We start from the raw sequence: 18767 nt of genomic DNA, 5'->3' as shown, positions 1-18767 counted from the left end.
TTTATAACAAATCAATTTTTCACCCCTGAGTGTGTCACACTTGTAACAACCAACATGATTGAAGGTTTTGGAGGGATTATTAATTACAGTTAGTTACTGAGGCTGTCTCAAAGCAATTAATCTTCTTTTTCACTATATGTTTGTGTTCTTATGTGTGTAAACTGGATGAAATTTATGATTGCAGATGTTTTCCTGCCATGTCCTGACAATCTGCTCGTCAACCTTGCCGAATGTCGAGAGCTCGTGAGAGACCTGTTGCAGCAGCTGCCTCAGAAATTCTCGGTGTCTCACGACAGCCAGTCGGTGCTGGGTGCTGCCCTGCAGGCTGCCCACAAGTTAATTGTAAGAAACACATACAAGTTAGTCTTTCTTCTGGGTGTAGTTCTCTGCAAAAGCGTTTGTGCTGTCGAGCATATTACTGTCAATTAGTGTATGTTTGATACTTGGTGGCTGATAAAATATTCAATTTTGTTGTCAGAGTGTTGTTTAGATGCTCTGGAATTGATTCCACAAGTTTGTGGTGATGAAGTGTGTAACATTCGGTATTTGTTTTAGCCAAACAATTGGAGTACAAAAGCCACACATTATGTTCTATTGGGTATTAGCTATTTTTTAAAAAGTGGTTGCAGTAAAGTTTAGCAGACGTTAAGACAAGCACATTCCATAGAGTAATTTCCAACTTCTATAGAATGGCAGGTGTGCTGATGCAGGGACAAGGCCTTGTTTTTATGAAAATCACTTACTTTGTATGCTGCCATTATAGGGTGTCTGTGTGTTCACAGTTCTTTCAACGTTCTCGTCATAGCGCCAATTTAAAATTTTTGTTACTTGCTTAATCAGTTGAGTATGCTCTTTACAAATAGATCAGAAAGTAGGAAAATACCTCTTGAGCAGTAACCAGTTATCAATCAACATTGGCACTGGAGCAGTTGCAGCTCTTAATTTTGCAGTCTGTTAAGTTTAGATTCTTTGCTAATGCTTCTACTAAGAAATGAAAGTAGGTAGTTTTGACTATGAAGAATTCTGATGTGTAGATTTCTTTACTTATTTTGTTCTGTAAAAGTGATAGAAATGTACGGTGTAACTTTTAGCACTACACTATGTGATCAAAAGTATCTGGACACCCCCAAAAACTTATGTTTTTACTATTAGGTGCATTGTGCTACCACCTACTGCCACATCCTCCATAACAGTGACCTCAGTAGTCATTAGACATCGTGAAAGAAGAAAATGGGGCACTCCACGGAACTCGTGTACTTCGAATGTGGTCAGGTAATTGGGTGTCACTTATGTCGTGTGTGTACACGAGATTTCCAAACTCCTAATCATCCCTAGGTCCAATGTTTCTGATGTGATAGTAAAGTGAAAATGTGAAGGGACACTTAAGCACAAAAGCGTACAGGTCAACCTCGTCTGTTGACTGACAGAGACTGAAGACAGTTGAAAAGGGTAGTAATGTGTAATAGGCAGCCATCTATCCAGAACATCATACAGGAATTCCAAACTGCATCAGGATCCACTGCAGGTACTATGACACTTAGGCGGGAGGTGAGAAAACTTGGATTTCATGGTCGAGCAGCTGCTCATAAGCCACACATCGTGCTGGTAAATGCCAAACGACGCCTCGCTTGGTGTAAGGAGTCTAAACATTGAATGATTGAACAGTGAAAAACATTGTGTGGAGTGGCAAATATGATGATCTGATGGCAGGGTGTGGTTATGGTGAATGCCTGGTGAATGTAGTCTGCCAGCATATTTAGTGCCAACAGTAAAATTTGGTGTGGTCATGTTTTTCATGGAGGAAGCTTGCACCCCTTGTTGTTTTGCGTGGCACTATCACAGCACAGGCCTACATTGATGATTTAAGCTTCTTCTTGTTTCCTGAAGAGCAATGTTGACACGACATGCACTTGTTGGTAGCTTTGGTATTGCCATCCACCTGACACAATATACGAATATGACATTGCCTACCAGGCTGGAAACATTGTGCATCATGGCAAGGTGAAGCTTATGTATCGTGCAATGAGAAGCACTGAGAACGAGACATCCTGACTGCACGTGTAGGACACTGCGAGCACCACTAACTGAACGTTATTACCTCTGTGTCTAGAATTAGTTTCAGTACGCCTCCTTTATCCTTTCTGAGTAGGCCTCACGGTTCATAACCCTAATACACATTTCTATGTATACCATAATGAAGTATCTTCCAGTAAAGCTATAAATATATTTTAAACTTCACATTCATTCTTTAATATGTCACTCACTCCCTAGAGTCCTCCTCTAATTATCAACTTCTATACTTTCAATAGATATTACGTCTATATATACTACTTACATCCCACTATCCTTAAATTCATCAGAGACTTTAATGCACTGACGTTGCTTAATGATCAACCTGACTAATTCTACATCAGTTTTCTTTCCTTGCTCATGCCTCTCTTACTTATTCATTACTCATTGCTACTTTATAATCGTTCGTTATGTATGTGCACCTCTTCTTATGTATATTCGATGAAGGACCGTCGTAACTCCCCATGTGTGTGCGCATAATACCCTAAGTACACACCTTTTCCCCTACATCACCTGGCGGTTCTCACATCATGACAGGCTATGTATTATATAATTTAATGGTTGTGTAGAAGAGTGTGTGTGTGTGTGTGTGTGTGTGTGTGTGTGTGTGTGTGTAATCTGACTGGAAAAATAGATGTGGTTGTTAGGATTGAAGAAGAGAGAGAAGATAGTCCCAAAGACAGAAAAACCCTTCCCACCCCCTTTCTCCAGGATCCCCACCTCTCAGGTACTTGAGTGAGAAGCTGGAGGAGGTTTGGTGTTAAATTAACTCCTACAGAACGGACTTATCCCACCTTCATCCTTTGAGGTCCCTGAAGGAAATCCTAGCAGCCCTATGGAAACGGCAGATGAAGAAGAATCGGGCACACTTGTTTGTGAGGGTTGTTTGAAAGGTGTGATGTGTGTTTTGTGTTAGTCATGATTTACCTGTTCTTTTAAACCAAGCTTTTAGCTACAATACCCACCTCTTTCAAAATTTATACATATCCTCCCATCTGTTTCACATCTCATAAAAGGTATAAAATTCTCTATACAAAATATAAAAGTTATACACTTCGGTACAATTGTTCAGTCAGTCACATCATATTATATCTTCCACAAAAGTAATACTCTCTTCAATTTATTTTGTCTAGACATCACTTTCTTTCAAGCAGTATGATTATAGGATAGTTTTAGATTTTAAAAGAATTTGGAGGAAACTTTTGAATACTCCACACAATCACTCTTTTAGGTAGCTGTGTAATCTAGTTCGTGCCTATTTAGGCTACGGCTAGCAAAAGCTATGGTTCTGTGTTCTACATTACTCGGATCCCATTACTCTCCTTGGAAAAGTTCGGCAGTAATACCGTAATCAGACGCATCTGTCAAAACTTTAAACGGTTCGCCCATAACTGGATGATGTAATATGGGTGCCTCAAGAAGCACTCTTGTAACGTTTTCAAATGCATCATTTGCACCTTGAGCCCAAGTCCACGGTACTCCCTTTATTAATAAACTTAAAATTCTCGGGTCATTTAACTCCTGCCCTTGTACGTATTGTCTATAGTATCTGACCGTACCTATAAATCCTTTTAATTGTCTTACATTTCTGGGGTGCGGACATTCTTTGATAGCTTTTATGAATTCAGGGTCTGATTTAATTCCCTCTGCCCCTACAATGTGCCCTAAGAAGTTAAGTTCTAGGCACGCAAAAAAAGATTTTGACAGCTTCCCCGTAATACCTTTCTCTTTAAATTATTTCAGAGTCTTGCACAAAGTTAGTGTTCCTCCCAAGTAGCTGATATTATTAGGATATTGTCTACATATATTATCAAATCCTACTCCCTAGTGCTTCATCTAACTCGCATATAAATACGGACACAGAGATACTAAGTCCAAGTCGCAATACATGGAAATGATATGATTTTCCATCAAACAAAAAGGCTGTATACATTTTGGATTCTGGATGTAATTTTATCTGCCAACATCCAGCAGTCAAATAAATCGTGCTAAAGAATCTTGCCTTTTCAAATTTGGATAACAGATTGTCGATATTAATCACCCGGTCCCTCTCCATCTCTATATGTCAATTCAATGTATGAGCATAATTGTAGCCTGTAGCTTTTCACCACTACCAGAGGATTATTCATTACACTGGAATTTCATTCTATAATATTATCATCAATTATTTAGTTAATCTCATCCCGAACTGCTTCCTTCAAACTCACTGGTTTTGGATACATTTTGCAAAAGAATGGAGTGCCATCTTTGATTTTGAACTTACAAATATAGTCGCTGATATTCCCTGGACAGTCGGAAAATACCACTTCATACTCATTTAAAATTTTATACAAATCTCGTCTTTGTTGATTGGTTAATATTAGAGAGTTCTTAACTATGTCTTGTATATCAGTTCAATGTGTTCTTTGATCAACATTATCGATTTTTGGCGATAATTGTGCTGTAGCTGTTAATCGCAGACACTGGCACTCTGTTGTTTGTTCTTCAAAGTGACTATTTGTCACACAAAGTGTCCAGCATCTACTGTCCCCTTTACCAAAACAAAGATGATGTTTGTCAAAGCTTAAGATGACTTTAAACTCTAACAACCAATCTAAACCAAACAGTATGCCTCTATTAATATTCTCTACTATCAACAGCGTTTAATGAAATAACATATTTCCAATACTGCAGTTCACTTGAGTTTCGTATTTTAGAAGTTTACTTTTTGTTCCAGTTATCTTGATTATGTATACTTCAGTCACTGGCAACAACGGTAAGTGCTGTTTATTCTGTATCGAGTTAAAAAATGTGTTTGAGATGAGTAATACCTCACTTCCCAAATCTATAGATATGTTAACCTTGGAATTTTTTACTGTCCCTGCTATTAGAGGTTGTGGGTTATTGGTAGCTAAGCTTGGATCTTCAAATAACAACCTCCTTTATGGGTATTTTGTGCATAAAGTTAACATACTTATATGGAATACGGCCTCCTAATGTATTTCCATGATCTGGTCCCCGGTCCTGGATCCAGGTCGAACGACGTTTTCCTCATTACTACTAGTTACGGGTTGGTTACCACAACAAGGTACTACATTCTTCTTTGTGTTTTTTGGTTACTTGGTACAAATTCTTGAGAAGTTACTGGATCTAAATTTGAATGTGGTTGCTTTTTTTGATAATTACCGTTACAACTTTTCTTATTACTCTGGTGTACTTTTGCTAAGTTTGCCTCAAGCCTTTAAAAATTATTCCTGCTATTCTTTTTATAGTTCGAACTTTAACTTTGGTGTAAAGTTTCATTGCGGTACTTAGTTATTGCATCAACAGAAGACAGCATCCCTTCTACCATTTTCCAACCACTATATAAGATGTCTTTTCTCGTGTAGATGGGCAATCGTGTAATTAAAATGTGTACCGAACTCTGTTTTTCCATTGGCTTATCTAAATACTTTGCTTGTGTTAAATGGCTATCGACATATTTCCTCTAGTACCCTAAGTATCATTGTAATATTTTGTGTCTCATATATCTGATATCAACTTTTCTTGAGCATTGGCAGACCAGAATTTCTCTTTAAATTAATTTTGAAAGTCCTCCCAAGAGGAAAAATTCTCAATATTTACTGTGCCCCATTCTGAGGCTTCCCCTAGAAGGTACCCCACAACAAATTCGATCTTCTTAGAATCTTCCCAATTTTTTAGTAATGTTTGGTTAAACCTTTTTGAGAGATGGGTCGGATGTACATCTCCATCTGGCTTAAATTTAGGCAATTGTCTAGATAACCCTGAATTAGCTCCCCATTGTAAATTAGTCACAGCTTCACTAGTTAATACAATGTTAGGTGGAGATACCCTTTTTTCTACTTTATCTTGGATAAGCTTAATCTCTTTCCACAGGCCATCCATATCCTTCCTGGTATCATTAAATTCAGAAGAAGGAATAAAGGAATAGGTGATACATTCCCAGATGTTATTCTATCAGTAACGTTTTGATCTATAATTTCCTCAAATTGTTCCTCCAAACTAATTACATTTACAATATCAGAGTTAGCTATTTTTTCTTTGAAATTTCTTTCTTCCTTCATTATCTACATGTTTGACACCCTTAATTTGTGATCGAATGACTGGCATTAACTCATGCTGCTTATCTGCTGTCTCTTACAAAGTATACAACCTGTGCCTTACATAATTATCCTTAATACTGTACACTCTTTCAAAGGATCTTAACTTTTGGATAAATTCCGATTCTACACTATTACATTTGTTCTCAATGTTAAGTTCTAACCCCTTTTTTTTACAAATCCTGATAGGTGTCATTTTGTTTCTGAGTAAGGGCGGTAAACATATGATTTATGTGAGTAGTCGAAGAGTTCGTCAACTCATTCTTTAGATCTACCTTTTAAATCCTCTACTTTAGTACTTATAGCGTTGAACTCAGTCATCAAAGCGCACATGCCTTCACGCAGATTACTAAATTCTTCACTTTGAGAGTTGACCTTGAACTTAACAAACCTAAATCTGTCATTTGAATATTTAGAGTTTCCCTCTGAACATTTAAAGCTTCATTCTGGGCATTTAATTGAGAATTGATTAAGTGTAGTTCTTTACTTAGTCGCACTTTGAGCTTTGATGAAATTTACCAACTCAGCCCAGTTAAGCACTTCTTTGCTAATTTTCATGGTCATAGCTGGGTCTTGAGTTTCCCCAGCCTGTTGTATATTTTCCATTCTCTTGTATGCTTTAGCTCTTGTAAGCATTTAAAACCATCTTTAAATATGATAACTACACAAATAAAGTTCACTCAACAGTATCTTATAACACTTAGTAATAAAATTTTGTATCACGCTCACCTGGCATAGAATTCTCATAGAGTAGGTGAGCGGATTTGGAGGCAGGTCAGCATGGGTGAACAGTAGTTGGTGCCAGCGGCATCAGATTTTATACATTGGTTTCCGCATCTGCGTCCCTGCGACATGTGTGTGAGCAGTAACTCCCCACACTGGATCTTCTTGGTTGAAGCATTCTATGCGTATTTCTCATAGACAAATACGTCGAAATCTCCTTTGCTGTTTAATCCTTGTGAATTTTTCATGTCTTCACCATTTTTCATTCAAATTTTGCTCCATTAGATACTTGAACATATTCCAATGTCTCAGAGTAAATCCCTTTCCATATTATGATTGGTTGCTAGGGCAACATGCAACAGCAGCTTTTCTTGTTTTTGACTGAAAATTCCTGTCCCCCCCAGTCCTTTCACACAGGTTGCTGAGTTCTAATGTTTTGATGAGTTAGTGTGAGTTTGGGTCTGGGTTATACTGATTTATTTCCCCAAACCACATTCCACTTATTTACAAGATGATTTACTTGGGGTTTTCAGCCACTCTTCTTTACTGGGTAGCTGGCTGCTGGAAATTCTCTTGATTTCTTCTCTGTCGAATAATGCTAGGTACAGGAACTTCAAAGCCTCTTTCTACTAGTGAAGTTGGTAGCCATACAAACTTTACATTTCGTCAATCAACGATGTATTTGACTTTCAGGTACAATAAAATTTATCACTTTCATCATAATATGTAACTTCAGTAATTCTCCCAAACAGTAGTATGTTGGAAACAAATTGATTCACATTCGAAAGAAAGTCTACTTAGATACCATGACTTTCAGAAAAGGAGATTGAAAAAATGTCTTGCCTCTTACAAGGCTGAGTCAAGAGTCTATATGAGTAAATTTTCAACTGTTCTTGTTTCACATAACAATAGTCAGTGACACAATAAACACAAAGCTGCATATAGATTCCGTGATTCTTCTATTCACACTCACTACCACATCTGTGGATTGCACGACAGGTACTTGTCGGTGCTGTTCGACTGCCGCGTCTAGTTTTTTCCCACGACTTATTTTAAACCTGCACACACAAACATGTGACGCACAGTAGGTAGGATTTTACCATCCCACACTCATATCTAGAATATCGTGTGTTTGAGACGGTAGAAGACTTAGTGGTACTAGAATTTACACAGAAATTCTCAAATCACTACAACAATCACATGACATTTGACTCATTCGGTGCTTGTGCAAGAGGTGCACGATTGCCTGGGAAACTATAAACTAGCAACCACAACAATCTTCTGCTGTGATTAAAATTTGACAATTTAGTGAAACACAAGAGGACGTAACATTAAGTTCTATCATCTTGTAAACTATTGTTTGCAATAATAGTTATCACACATGTATGAATACCGTATACAAACATTTATGGTGCTTCTGAAGTAAACATTTTTTGATTGAATGCAGGTCAATATTTTATTTAGTTATCAGAAACTGTAATGATTTACCAGTTGGTTTGCAAATGAGAAATTTTGACACTGTTAAAGTATTATAATACCGACTTAAAACATGGTGACCTTTTAATCAGCTATATAACAAGGTGATTTTGACATTCAGGTGAAGAAAGAAACAACATTAATCCAGAAGTAAATGTCTAAATAATTAAATAAATTGTATTAAACTGACTGTAATTGTTAACACTAGAAGAAATTACAGCTGCAAGATCAGTCGTGGAGATGATGCTGAAAGACATCACTACATCACAGGGTGAGCAGAAGTTTGAGAATTGAACTGACTTGTGATTGTGACCTCCTATTTATGTGTTAGTTGGCATTTTCACACATGATTGGCACCATAGAAGCTATTGCAGTCCGTATTTTTCAGTTCCTCAAGCACAGCACTGCACTAGTGTTAGAGGGGAACAGTGACATCAGCTCAGCTGAGAATCAGGGAGTAGGGAGAAGTGACAGAAAGCAAATTTTGTTCTGTTGGCAACCAAGGGACTCTGTATCACACACTTTGGCTTTTTATGAACGTACACCACATTCAAACTTCAGTTTGTCTGAACCCATTTGAGTTGACTTTGAAACCGAACAAATGCGCAGCAGTAGTATACATTTCTGCAAGAGATTGTAAAAGTCTAGATAGGGGCCAGTAGTGTACTTAAGTGTTTCGTGCTACAGTGTTTTCTAAGCTCACTGTAATGTTTGATGGAATGAAAGGGGGTGGGTCAGATGCTGGTTCTACACAGTCACTGAGAGTGAAGTGAGTGGACAATATGTTTGGAAGCAAGAAACATTGTAACATATATAGAAGCAAAATCTGATATATTTGACAAAAAACAGCTGTGTTATCAAGTCCCACCGTAACCACTGCTTCAGAAATCTTAGTATATTCAGAGGGAACAACCAAATACTTGTGACAACAAAGATATAAATTCAGAGTTGGATTATTAGGCAGGTGGTGATTAAAAATTGTGATACCCCATATGATAAGCTTAAAAGTGATGGAGATGAAAATTAATGTTAACCATTTTCTTTGTTTTATTTCTCACTGTGTTATCAAATAGTAGGCTATCAGTAAATGGCCTACAGTTAGAAAAGGTATAATGCTAACGTTTTAGGCAGGTACTTTATGCCAGTAAGACAGTTTGTAATTTTCATTAGTCAGAATTTGTTAAAAATAATTTTTCTCAAGGAGCCTCATAAAAAAAGGGGGGGGGGGGTTGTCTTATGTTCAGAGTCATCTTATACTCAGGTAAATACAGTATGTTGGAACGCCAGGCTGTGAAGGCTTAGAACAATATTGAGACCGCAGATGTGAAATGTTTCCATGATTTGTCTTGCTGAAAACCAGTGTCTCAGTCGAGCAGGTTGTTTACCGATTATATTTCCACAGCTCCCTTGACCACTGAATCCCAGTAGGATGAAGCTGTGCCTAGTATCTTAACTTCCCCGTTATGTGTGGACCAGTCAGTGGAAATAGTGTTCAGCCGCTGCAGATTTCTTGGTTGTAGTAGGCGTGTGTGTTGGTGGTGTTCAGTGTAGTGTTTTTACAATGCATGTTGTTTGTCCTATGTACCTTTTATTGCACTCCCAAGGAATTTCATTCATACCCACCTTTTGTAAAAGCTGATCATTCTTCACGGATCCCAAAAGAGCTGCTATCTTGGCCAGTGTGAGGTTTTCTTAGTCAGTGGAAGGTAGATCACACCAATTTTATACTGCTTCATCATTCTTGCAATTTTGATGAAATATTTCCCACATATTTTAGAAAGACAGTAGGCTTTACATCTTTCTTTTTGCTCTTCTTTTCGTTGGTCCATTGATTCCCCTTGCAGAACTCTCTCTCTCTCTCTCTCTCTCTCTCTCTCTCTCTCTCTCTCTCTCTCTCTCTCTTTCTCTTTTTCTTCTTTTTTTTTTAAATCCATTCTTATGGAATATTTCTTCAAAGTGCTCCAGTACACTCTGTAGGATGTCAGTGTCAGACATTACGTGTGCCCTGTGTGCTAAAGTTTTAAGTACACTCATAATTTGCGAAGTATGGTGGCAGCCTGCGCGTATAAATTGCTATGAGTGGGCTACAATAAACACCATGTCCTAAAAACCCAGCTTCCTTTCATCATAGTAATACATCTGGAATTGGTAGACCACCATTCATTTCCTGACCCATTATAAACTGAACACCAGTAGCATTGTATTAACACTGGCAATTCTGTGGATAACAGGAAAACTAAGGTACTGGCCACACTCATAGTACTGGGATTCAGTCGTCAAGGAAGCTGTGGAAATATAATTAGCAGACAACCTGCTCAACCAAGCCAAAGGTTTCCAGCAAAACAAATCATGGAAACACCTCATTTCATGTTTGCACTCTCAAAGGAAATATTGTTCTAAGTCTTCACTGTCTCACGTTCCAACATATACCATCTGCAGTAAGCAATCAAGTAGATCATAATGACTGTAGATTTGCTGATTCTGTCCATTCTTTGTTTTATTAGAGGCATAAGGTCTTATCTCTAACTGATGCTCTTGTTTCCAACAGTGTTATCTTTGATGCATGCATGTTCAGTCAATAGTGTAAAGTGCTTTAAAACTCTTGCTAGTGACTCGCCTTCAGAATGGCTAAAATGTTGTCAGCCAAAATATCGCTATAAGAGTTAATACTATCCCAGATGCACTCCCAAAAGATGATGCAATATGATATGTGTAGTCATTGTTTTTATTCTTATAGATACATACTGTACTTCAGTAAATCATAAAACCTATACAGTTATTTGTCTTAGATTTGTCAGACACACAAACATAGCAGATTGTTACTGTTTGTTCCCAAGTTACCAAAAGTGCAGGAAAACTGTGTAGGCCTGTGAAAGTGGAGGTTACATGGAAGATAGGTTTGGAGAAATAAAAGCGTTGCTAATATGTGACTGGCTGGTTTTAAGACTCAGTTATCCATCTTATTTATAATTATAAGTAATTGAATGAGTGGCAGTAACAACTCACTGTGTAGTTGAGGTGTTGAGTTGTCAATGGGCACATAAAAAAGGCAGAGAATGTTGCTAAGCTTATCGATGAATCCTCCTTCAGAGTTAACTGTAGTGTGTGTGTGCGTGCTTGTGCGCGCGCGCGTCCAATCACATTACATTTGTCGTGTCACTGTGGAAGACAGGTTCCAAACCAGTTCAGTGCGTGTGCGTCCGCGCCCGCACACACACACACACACACACACACACACACACACACACACACACGACTATGTTATCCTGTCAGACTTCACTGTACTAGCACTGCAGCTATTGGTTGGGATGGGGGATTGTGTCGTGTGAAATGAGGAAGGGAATGAGGAGTGGGGAGGAAGGGTTGTAGAACAGTTGCTGAAAACCGGGAGGGAGAGGCAGCAGGTGTACAGGATAGGAATGTGGCATTGGTGACCTTGTTCTGGCCACAGGCATTCTGAGTTGTGTGTGGTGCATAGCTCTTTGTTACATTCGTCCTGCCCGTGTGCAAGACAGGTGCAAAACCAGTTCAGTGCACCGAAACAGCCCATACTGCTGCAGTCTTGTTACAAGAATATCCAGTCCTGCCAGAGGCAGGGCCACCTGTGTGATAGCACTCATATCATACTTCAGCTGCACAGCATTTGTATGGACACAGTGACCAACCAGCTGTCCACCCAGATCAGTTGCATCTTACAAATTGTGGCCAAGAGCAGAGTTGTCCACTGCTTGGCAGAATACACTGCTGATCGTGATGTGCTCTAGTCCAGTATCTGCTTTTCCACGCATGCCATTTGAATCCCTCTCCCCATCAGCAGCTTCTCTTAATTACATCAATGGGAATTGTTTTTGTAACACATCCTTCATTCCCATTATCCTCCTGGTCTCTTATATCCACTAGCCCCATGCCCCACACCCTCCTCCACCCCTGCTCACACCTGCCTTCACCCCTGCCCCACGACTGGTCCTGTACCCACACGCTCTTCCCTGCAGTCTCCCCCTTCTCCTTATCTATCTCTCCCCTTCCAATCCCGCATCTTCATGGCATAATACGCTTTGTCCAGCTCCGCCTGTGGTCAGAGAGAGCTCACTGGTGCCACTGTAAACTGCCAACATTCTTGCCACCAGTGTAATAGTGTGGAGGGGGGCGGGGGGGGGGGGGGCGGGGGGAGGTTGTACAGGCACTATTATATCCCAGGACAACTGCCTCTTTCTCTCTAGGTGCAGGGCGATGGATTGCGTAATACCAGCAACTTGTATGCTGTGGATTTGAAAATGCTCCATTAGTTGATACGTTCTTTATTCAATGAGTCATTCGTACAGGGGCTGTTGCCAGTGACTTGAAGTTGTGAATTTACCCACAGGCAGCAGTGTCAGCTTCAGCAAGCATGTGGCGATGCTCTTGGCTTGTGGCAGGGTGAGGACACTGAGGCAGCTTTGTGATTCCTTGGCAGTAGCAGTTCCAGTGGCCTTGTTAGTGGATTAGTGTAGAACAAACAGCCACTACTGTGGATGGTTAGCTGTGCAGTGTGTAAGTGCAAAGGCTCTGTACCCGGGACTCCTGGTAGACAGACACCTAGAGATCAAATGATGTCACTCTGGAGGTGACCCTTCTCCATGGCCCTCGCTCGAGCCCCAGAAGCAGCAGGTGTAGCAGTGGCTCAGAGACCAGCAGTAACAGGTGAAGCAACAAGACATATACTAAGCTGATAGACAGACACGGGACTATCGAGTGGTGTGGAGTAGGCCTTGGTGTCGGCAGTTGTCGAAGATGAGATGCTGGAAGGGTCCCAGCGATAATTACTTGTAGTTGCTATTCTGGTTTTCTTATGACAGGACATCACTTTTAATTATGTATAGTGATGTAAAATGCCTGGGCATTTATAAGTTGGGGCAAATGCGCAGGATAAATGCCGGGGCGAATGCCCAAAATTCAATTCCCAGGCACTTACGCAATTTAAAGATTGATAAGCACCACTTATAAAAAAAATTAAGCTGATATTTTGTGTTGGAAAAGGTGTTTTGCAATACTGCTTCTTCAGTGATTGAGTAACCAAGTTGAAAAAGCTGCTTGAGAGTTAGGGGAGAGTTATTAGTGGACTAAATTGGACAGTAAACGTAACTTTTTACGTCTTTAATGAGGTTGATTCTCGGGGTAGTAAATAAAAGTGGCACTCAAGTTTAATAATAATTTTTGTGTTCTCGGGGCACTTGAAACACTTTTTGATATGATTTACCATATTTTTGGAAGGTGAGAGTTTGTATTCCGCAAAACAATATTTACAAGATAATCCTTTTCTTTTAAATTGGAAAAGTTGGTAGGACATGTGATCTAGAGTCTAACGTCTGATAATATAATTGCTAATGCCATCGGTATGGTGGACCTTAACTAATGTGTGTGCTTTCCACAAATAAGTGTGTGGTCTCCAGTGAGAACATTGTAGCTTTGATTCATATTGTAGCAGTGATATTTGTTTTTAAATCTAATATCTTTAGTGATTGTTATGAAATTCGACAGATAATTTTGCAGTTTTTCATTAGGAGAAAGCCACTCACATGGATTATCTTGATATTTTTGTTGCATTTTTCTGAGAGAAAAGACAAAATTGTTGAATCCATTTGCTTTACATGCAAACATTACCATACTAAACAATTCCCATCCAGTCTTTAAGTCTTTATTGCCATTGTAGCAGCACTTCCTTTTTCAAAGCTAATGTGTGACCGAGTTGCAGCAGTTAATTTTATACCAATTATTTGTTAATAAGATTAAGTGCATTACTTACAACACAGAAATTATCTATTCCTCCTTCTTATATTTCAAATTACCTCTAGAGGTTAACTGTATTGGTGTTGTGTACTAATGTTTCTATATTTTCTGTTTCATCAGTCACCAACTGGAGGAAGAGTGACAGTTTTCCAGTCTTGCTTGCCAAATCAGGGGCCTGGTGCACTCACTCCTCGAGAGGATCCCAGTCAGCGAGCAGGGAAAGATGCTCCACATCTTAACCCTGCCACTGACTTTTATAAAAGGCTGGCTCTCGACTGTTCAGGGCATCAAGTTGCAGTTGATCTGTTTATTGTCAACAGCCAATACTGTGACTTAGCCACAATATGTGAGTAGCACCATTTTGTTTATTTTCTGATAGCCATGAAGATTTGGGTTGAATGTCAGTTATTTACAGCTGAGGTGTGAATTGTCTGTTAAATCTTCTGGTTGAGTGTGTATGGCACGTAAATAAAAAATTGAGAAGCGATCAATGTAATTTTTATTGTAATGTGAAATATGCATCAGTAGTCTTGGTAGAGGATTGAAATCAAAGGGTAGTGAAAAACAAACTGCAGAATTCACATAAGCGAAAACTTAGTGCCTTTGGAAAAACATAATTAGTATTGCATAATCATTGCTGGTGTAAACATAATGCCAGAATGATAGTGCAAGTTTGGAGTCAGCATATTGGATTAAAGCGAAGGTGGTCAGCAGATCGTAAAATGTGCTGATAACATCAAGAATCTTGATGGACTTTAAAGAAAAAACGATTTTGTGCACTGATGGGAGCTTCCATCACTCGTTTGTTGTAACTTGCAGCAATTTGATAGGTAACACACTGTTCATACTACTAACAGTGGCTGCCACAGGATTCCAGTTGAGGCTTGTGGGATTGTGCCTATGCATTACTTATGTCATCAGATTATCATACTGAATAAGTAGTGAATGTGATGGTGTGCGATGCTGCAGGATATCATTGGCAAATACTGCTCCTGTTAGTGCACATGCTCTGAACAGCGGGTGATGGTGATTTCCTTGTAGTAGAGCTGTTTAAAGTTACACACTCTACAAAATGTAACCATTATGAACTTACCACTTGTATAGTGATTAGCCATGTATGGACAATAACTGCTGCTAAACATTCTGCAGAGTTTGTGGACCCACACTTCAAGAAAACTGTTGTACACTTGGAAGTCAGTGCACAAATAGTGCGATATTACTAACAAAAACACTTGAGCACGTAATCATTGTACTTTAGTGTTTATTTGCTCCATGATGTAATGTACCACTTTTCTTACGGTACCTTGAGAACATGCTCTTTACGACAGAGTCACTTAAAATGTAGCCCAACACTGCCCTTAAGTTATGTAAATACACAAAAAAGCGGTTTCCAACACATGTACTTTGAGCTGTCTGTGTGTTTTTTTGTTATCTGTGTTTTCTTAGGTCCACACTAACCTTGGATAGTTTGGAGCTTGCTCTAATTTGACAATAGGTGTGAAGGTACATATCTTCCCAGGTATTACAGCAGTAACACTTCGTTGTTTTGACATTTTTGTTATGACTTCATTACCCTGCAGATTACAGATTATAATTCAATAATATTTTGTTTCACTTTTATTTGTATGTGAGAAAAGTAATCATCAGAACTGCGTTGCAATTAAATTGATAGGAAAAATTTATGCTTCTGAAGTGGAAGCAGGAACAGTCACAGTCACTAACAAAGTCATAAGCTTTTAGGTTTTTTTTTTTTGTGTTTCATTTTTTATTTTCCCCTTCATCTGGTTCTGTTTCCTCTTCTTAATTCAGAGTACTAAATGGCTTCCGATTTTAATTATTCTTGTTTCCTTCATTTTATTCCAGTTTTCACAAATATACAGTTTTATGTAGCATCTCTGCACTGGCTATATGATTGCTACTGACTGAAATTAAAGACTGGTGCAGAGGGATTCATTTAAATCACAAATAAATATTATTTAATGCACATGTGTAAGTCTTTCATGCTCCGTTTCTATGATTAAAAATAATGTACATTTCTGACCAAAATTATTTTTTTCAGCTGGAATTTCGAGGTTTTCTGGGGGATGTATTCATCATTTCCCTCTTTTCAAAGCCTCAAATGTTCTTCAAGCAGACTATTTTCAGAGGTCACTGAAGAGGTACCTAACACGCAAAATTGGGTTTGAAGCGGTGATGAGAATCCGATGCAGCAGGTAACTCACTATACTGCATCAAATTGTCCATGTTATTTTCTTACCTCAAATTATGCAGCCACCATGTACACCTTCCCTGCACTCAAACTGTAGAATAAGTGCTGAAATTGCCAAAGGGATAAAAGGAGAAAAATCTAAAGTTAGAGCTAAGTTAACCCATAAATATTTAAAAACCAGCATTTTTATTGAGAAAAATATAAGCATTGAAAAAGAAACAAAGTTAAAAAAAGAAACAATTTTTTTAACAATACCTAACAATGTGCTTCAAAATTTTTGTGTGTAGGGTAGCAAGGAATGGGGATACGATTTTGTAATGGAAAGTCAAATGAAGACAAGACAGATGGAAAAAAGTAAGTAAACTGTTTATTACTTGAGAAGTAATTGCTGTAACTGTTAATACAATTATTCCACAGTGAGACAAGGTGGTGAATGCCTTCATGGAAAATGTTTGTGGTTGCCTACAGTACCATGATTGTACACAGATGTACACCTCATTGCTCGCCTACTTGATGCCAAGGTTGTTTAGACTACACTGCAGAAGTTATGTTGGGAAGCCCTTACACATCTTCCACACAGTCCCGGTCTCTCCCCAAGCGATTTCCATATTTTTGGTGCCCTGAAGAAAGACGTTAATGGCCATCAATTTACTTTTGATGCAGAGGCACACACTTTGGTGCAATCATGGTTCCATATGCAAGTGCAAACATTTGTGCATGGAGTTATTGAACATTTTACTTGATAATGGGATGAATGTCTTAACAGTTATTATGTTTACTTCTGAAATAATAAACAGTACACTCACTTTTCCATCTGTACTGTCTTCATTTGACTGTTGATTATAAAATCTTATCCATCTGTCTTATTTTCATTTGACTGCTCCTTGTAGTTTGCTGTTTCTGCTGTAGTTGAACAAACAAAAAGTAGATAGCTGAGAGATTTACAAACTTATGTGAAAGGTGGCAGCATTTCTACACTTTCATTAAAGCTTTTGTAATTGTTGCACTATTGCTTCATTTAGTGCTGGTAAGGAGATTCATCAGTTAACACATTTTTGTATGCATTTAAAGTTTAATTTTTGACCGTTCTTGCCGGATATGTCCTCGTAGATGTCTTACACTGGAGCAAACAGAGAGCAGTGCCATTGTGTTTGTTCTCCTGTATTATAATAAGTGGTGGTCACCCACAATCCTCTATTAGGTAACTCTTCAAAGAGTAAGATATACTAAGTGCACCTGCACAGTATCTTAATTCACTAATGAAAATAAACAAACAATGGAAACACCAGGTAGGAATATCAACAATGTAGGAAAAGACAGGTTGCTACTTACTGTAAAAAAGGCATGTCAAATTGCAGACATGCACAATTAAGACACAGCCTTCATTGGTGTGAGAGAGAGAGAGAGAGAGAGAGAGAGAGAGAGAGAGAGAGAGAGAGAGAGAGAGAACGAGGAAGCACACCTCATGTACACATGACTGCCAACTCCAGCAACACTCATTCTGGCCTGAGATGCTCTTTTACTTATGGAGGCTATGGCTGAAAGCTTTGTGTAAGTGTCTTTTGATTGTGCCTGCCTGCAACTTACTGTGTCTTCTTTATGGTAAGTAGCAGTTTGTGTTTTCCTATGTCACTAATTAAATTGGTCGTAAATAATCCATTGCAATTTAAGAACAACAAAATGGTGTTTACTAACCATCACTAAAGCTGTCAGTGGCTCAGAAGGCATTAATTATGCATCATCAAAAATTTCTGATCATTTTCTCAACAACATAAAATGTCTAACAAGGAGGAGAGCAATATTTAAATCTGACCTAAAATCATTGCTCTTGGAGAACTTTTTTATTCCATAGACAAATTTTTGTTTAAATACTGGTACTGTCTCTCTCTCTCTCTCTCTCTCTCTCTCTCTCTCTCTCTCTCTCTCTCTCTCTCTTAAAGTACTGGACAAATATGAGTAGCACTTACAATCCTAGGATTCTGTGTAAATTTAGTTGTGTGTGTATATTATGATTGTTATTGTTAATCTAAATTTCAACTTGTATAAAACTAATTGCCCATTCCTAAGAAAACTAGGGATATCCAGTTTTTACCTATTGAGGCATAGAACCCTTAAAAAAACTAATTTTAAGTGTAGTTTTGTGAGTAGGACTAAACGTAATATGTTCAGTAATGTTAAACCTAATGATGTATAAATATCCTGTTAACTAACTCATTCTACATTATTTCGATAATAGAAAATCATTCAGATGATTTAACTCTTTGTCTACTCCAAGAACTTGGTGGCTTACAGGTCTCCTGTGTACGACATTTTTCCTGCTTGGTGGTTTTCTCATTAAATTCCTGAAGAGTTAACATTAGAAGTTTCATAAATATTTTCTTTTAGTCTGATATATTCTTTATTACAGACTTTGTAGTTGTTTA

The 18767-nt window shown here is 38.4% G+C and overlaps 1 protein-coding gene across 1 annotated transcript in view; it reads left to right on the top strand.

The window, feature by feature from the left end:
- The window catches only part of LOC126284031 (protein transport protein Sec24A-like), a 131271-nt gene that overhangs the window by 62374 nt on the left and 50130 nt on the right, over positions 1-18767 (top strand). The window contains 3 exon segments of the mRNA XM_049982585.1: positions 185-342; positions 14256-14481; positions 16195-16348. Of these exon segments, the coding sequence (XP_049838542.1) occupies positions 185-342; positions 14256-14481; positions 16195-16348 (538 nt within the window).

The sequence above is a fragment of the Schistocerca gregaria genome, chromosome 8 (assembly GCF_023897955.1).
Source record: "Schistocerca gregaria isolate iqSchGreg1 chromosome 8, iqSchGreg1.2, whole genome shotgun sequence".
Lineage (NCBI taxonomy): Eukaryota > Metazoa > Arthropoda > Insecta > Orthoptera > Acrididae > Schistocerca > Schistocerca gregaria.
Note: the sequence above shows the minus strand (reverse complement) of the source record. Positions and strands in the feature narration are given on the sequence as shown.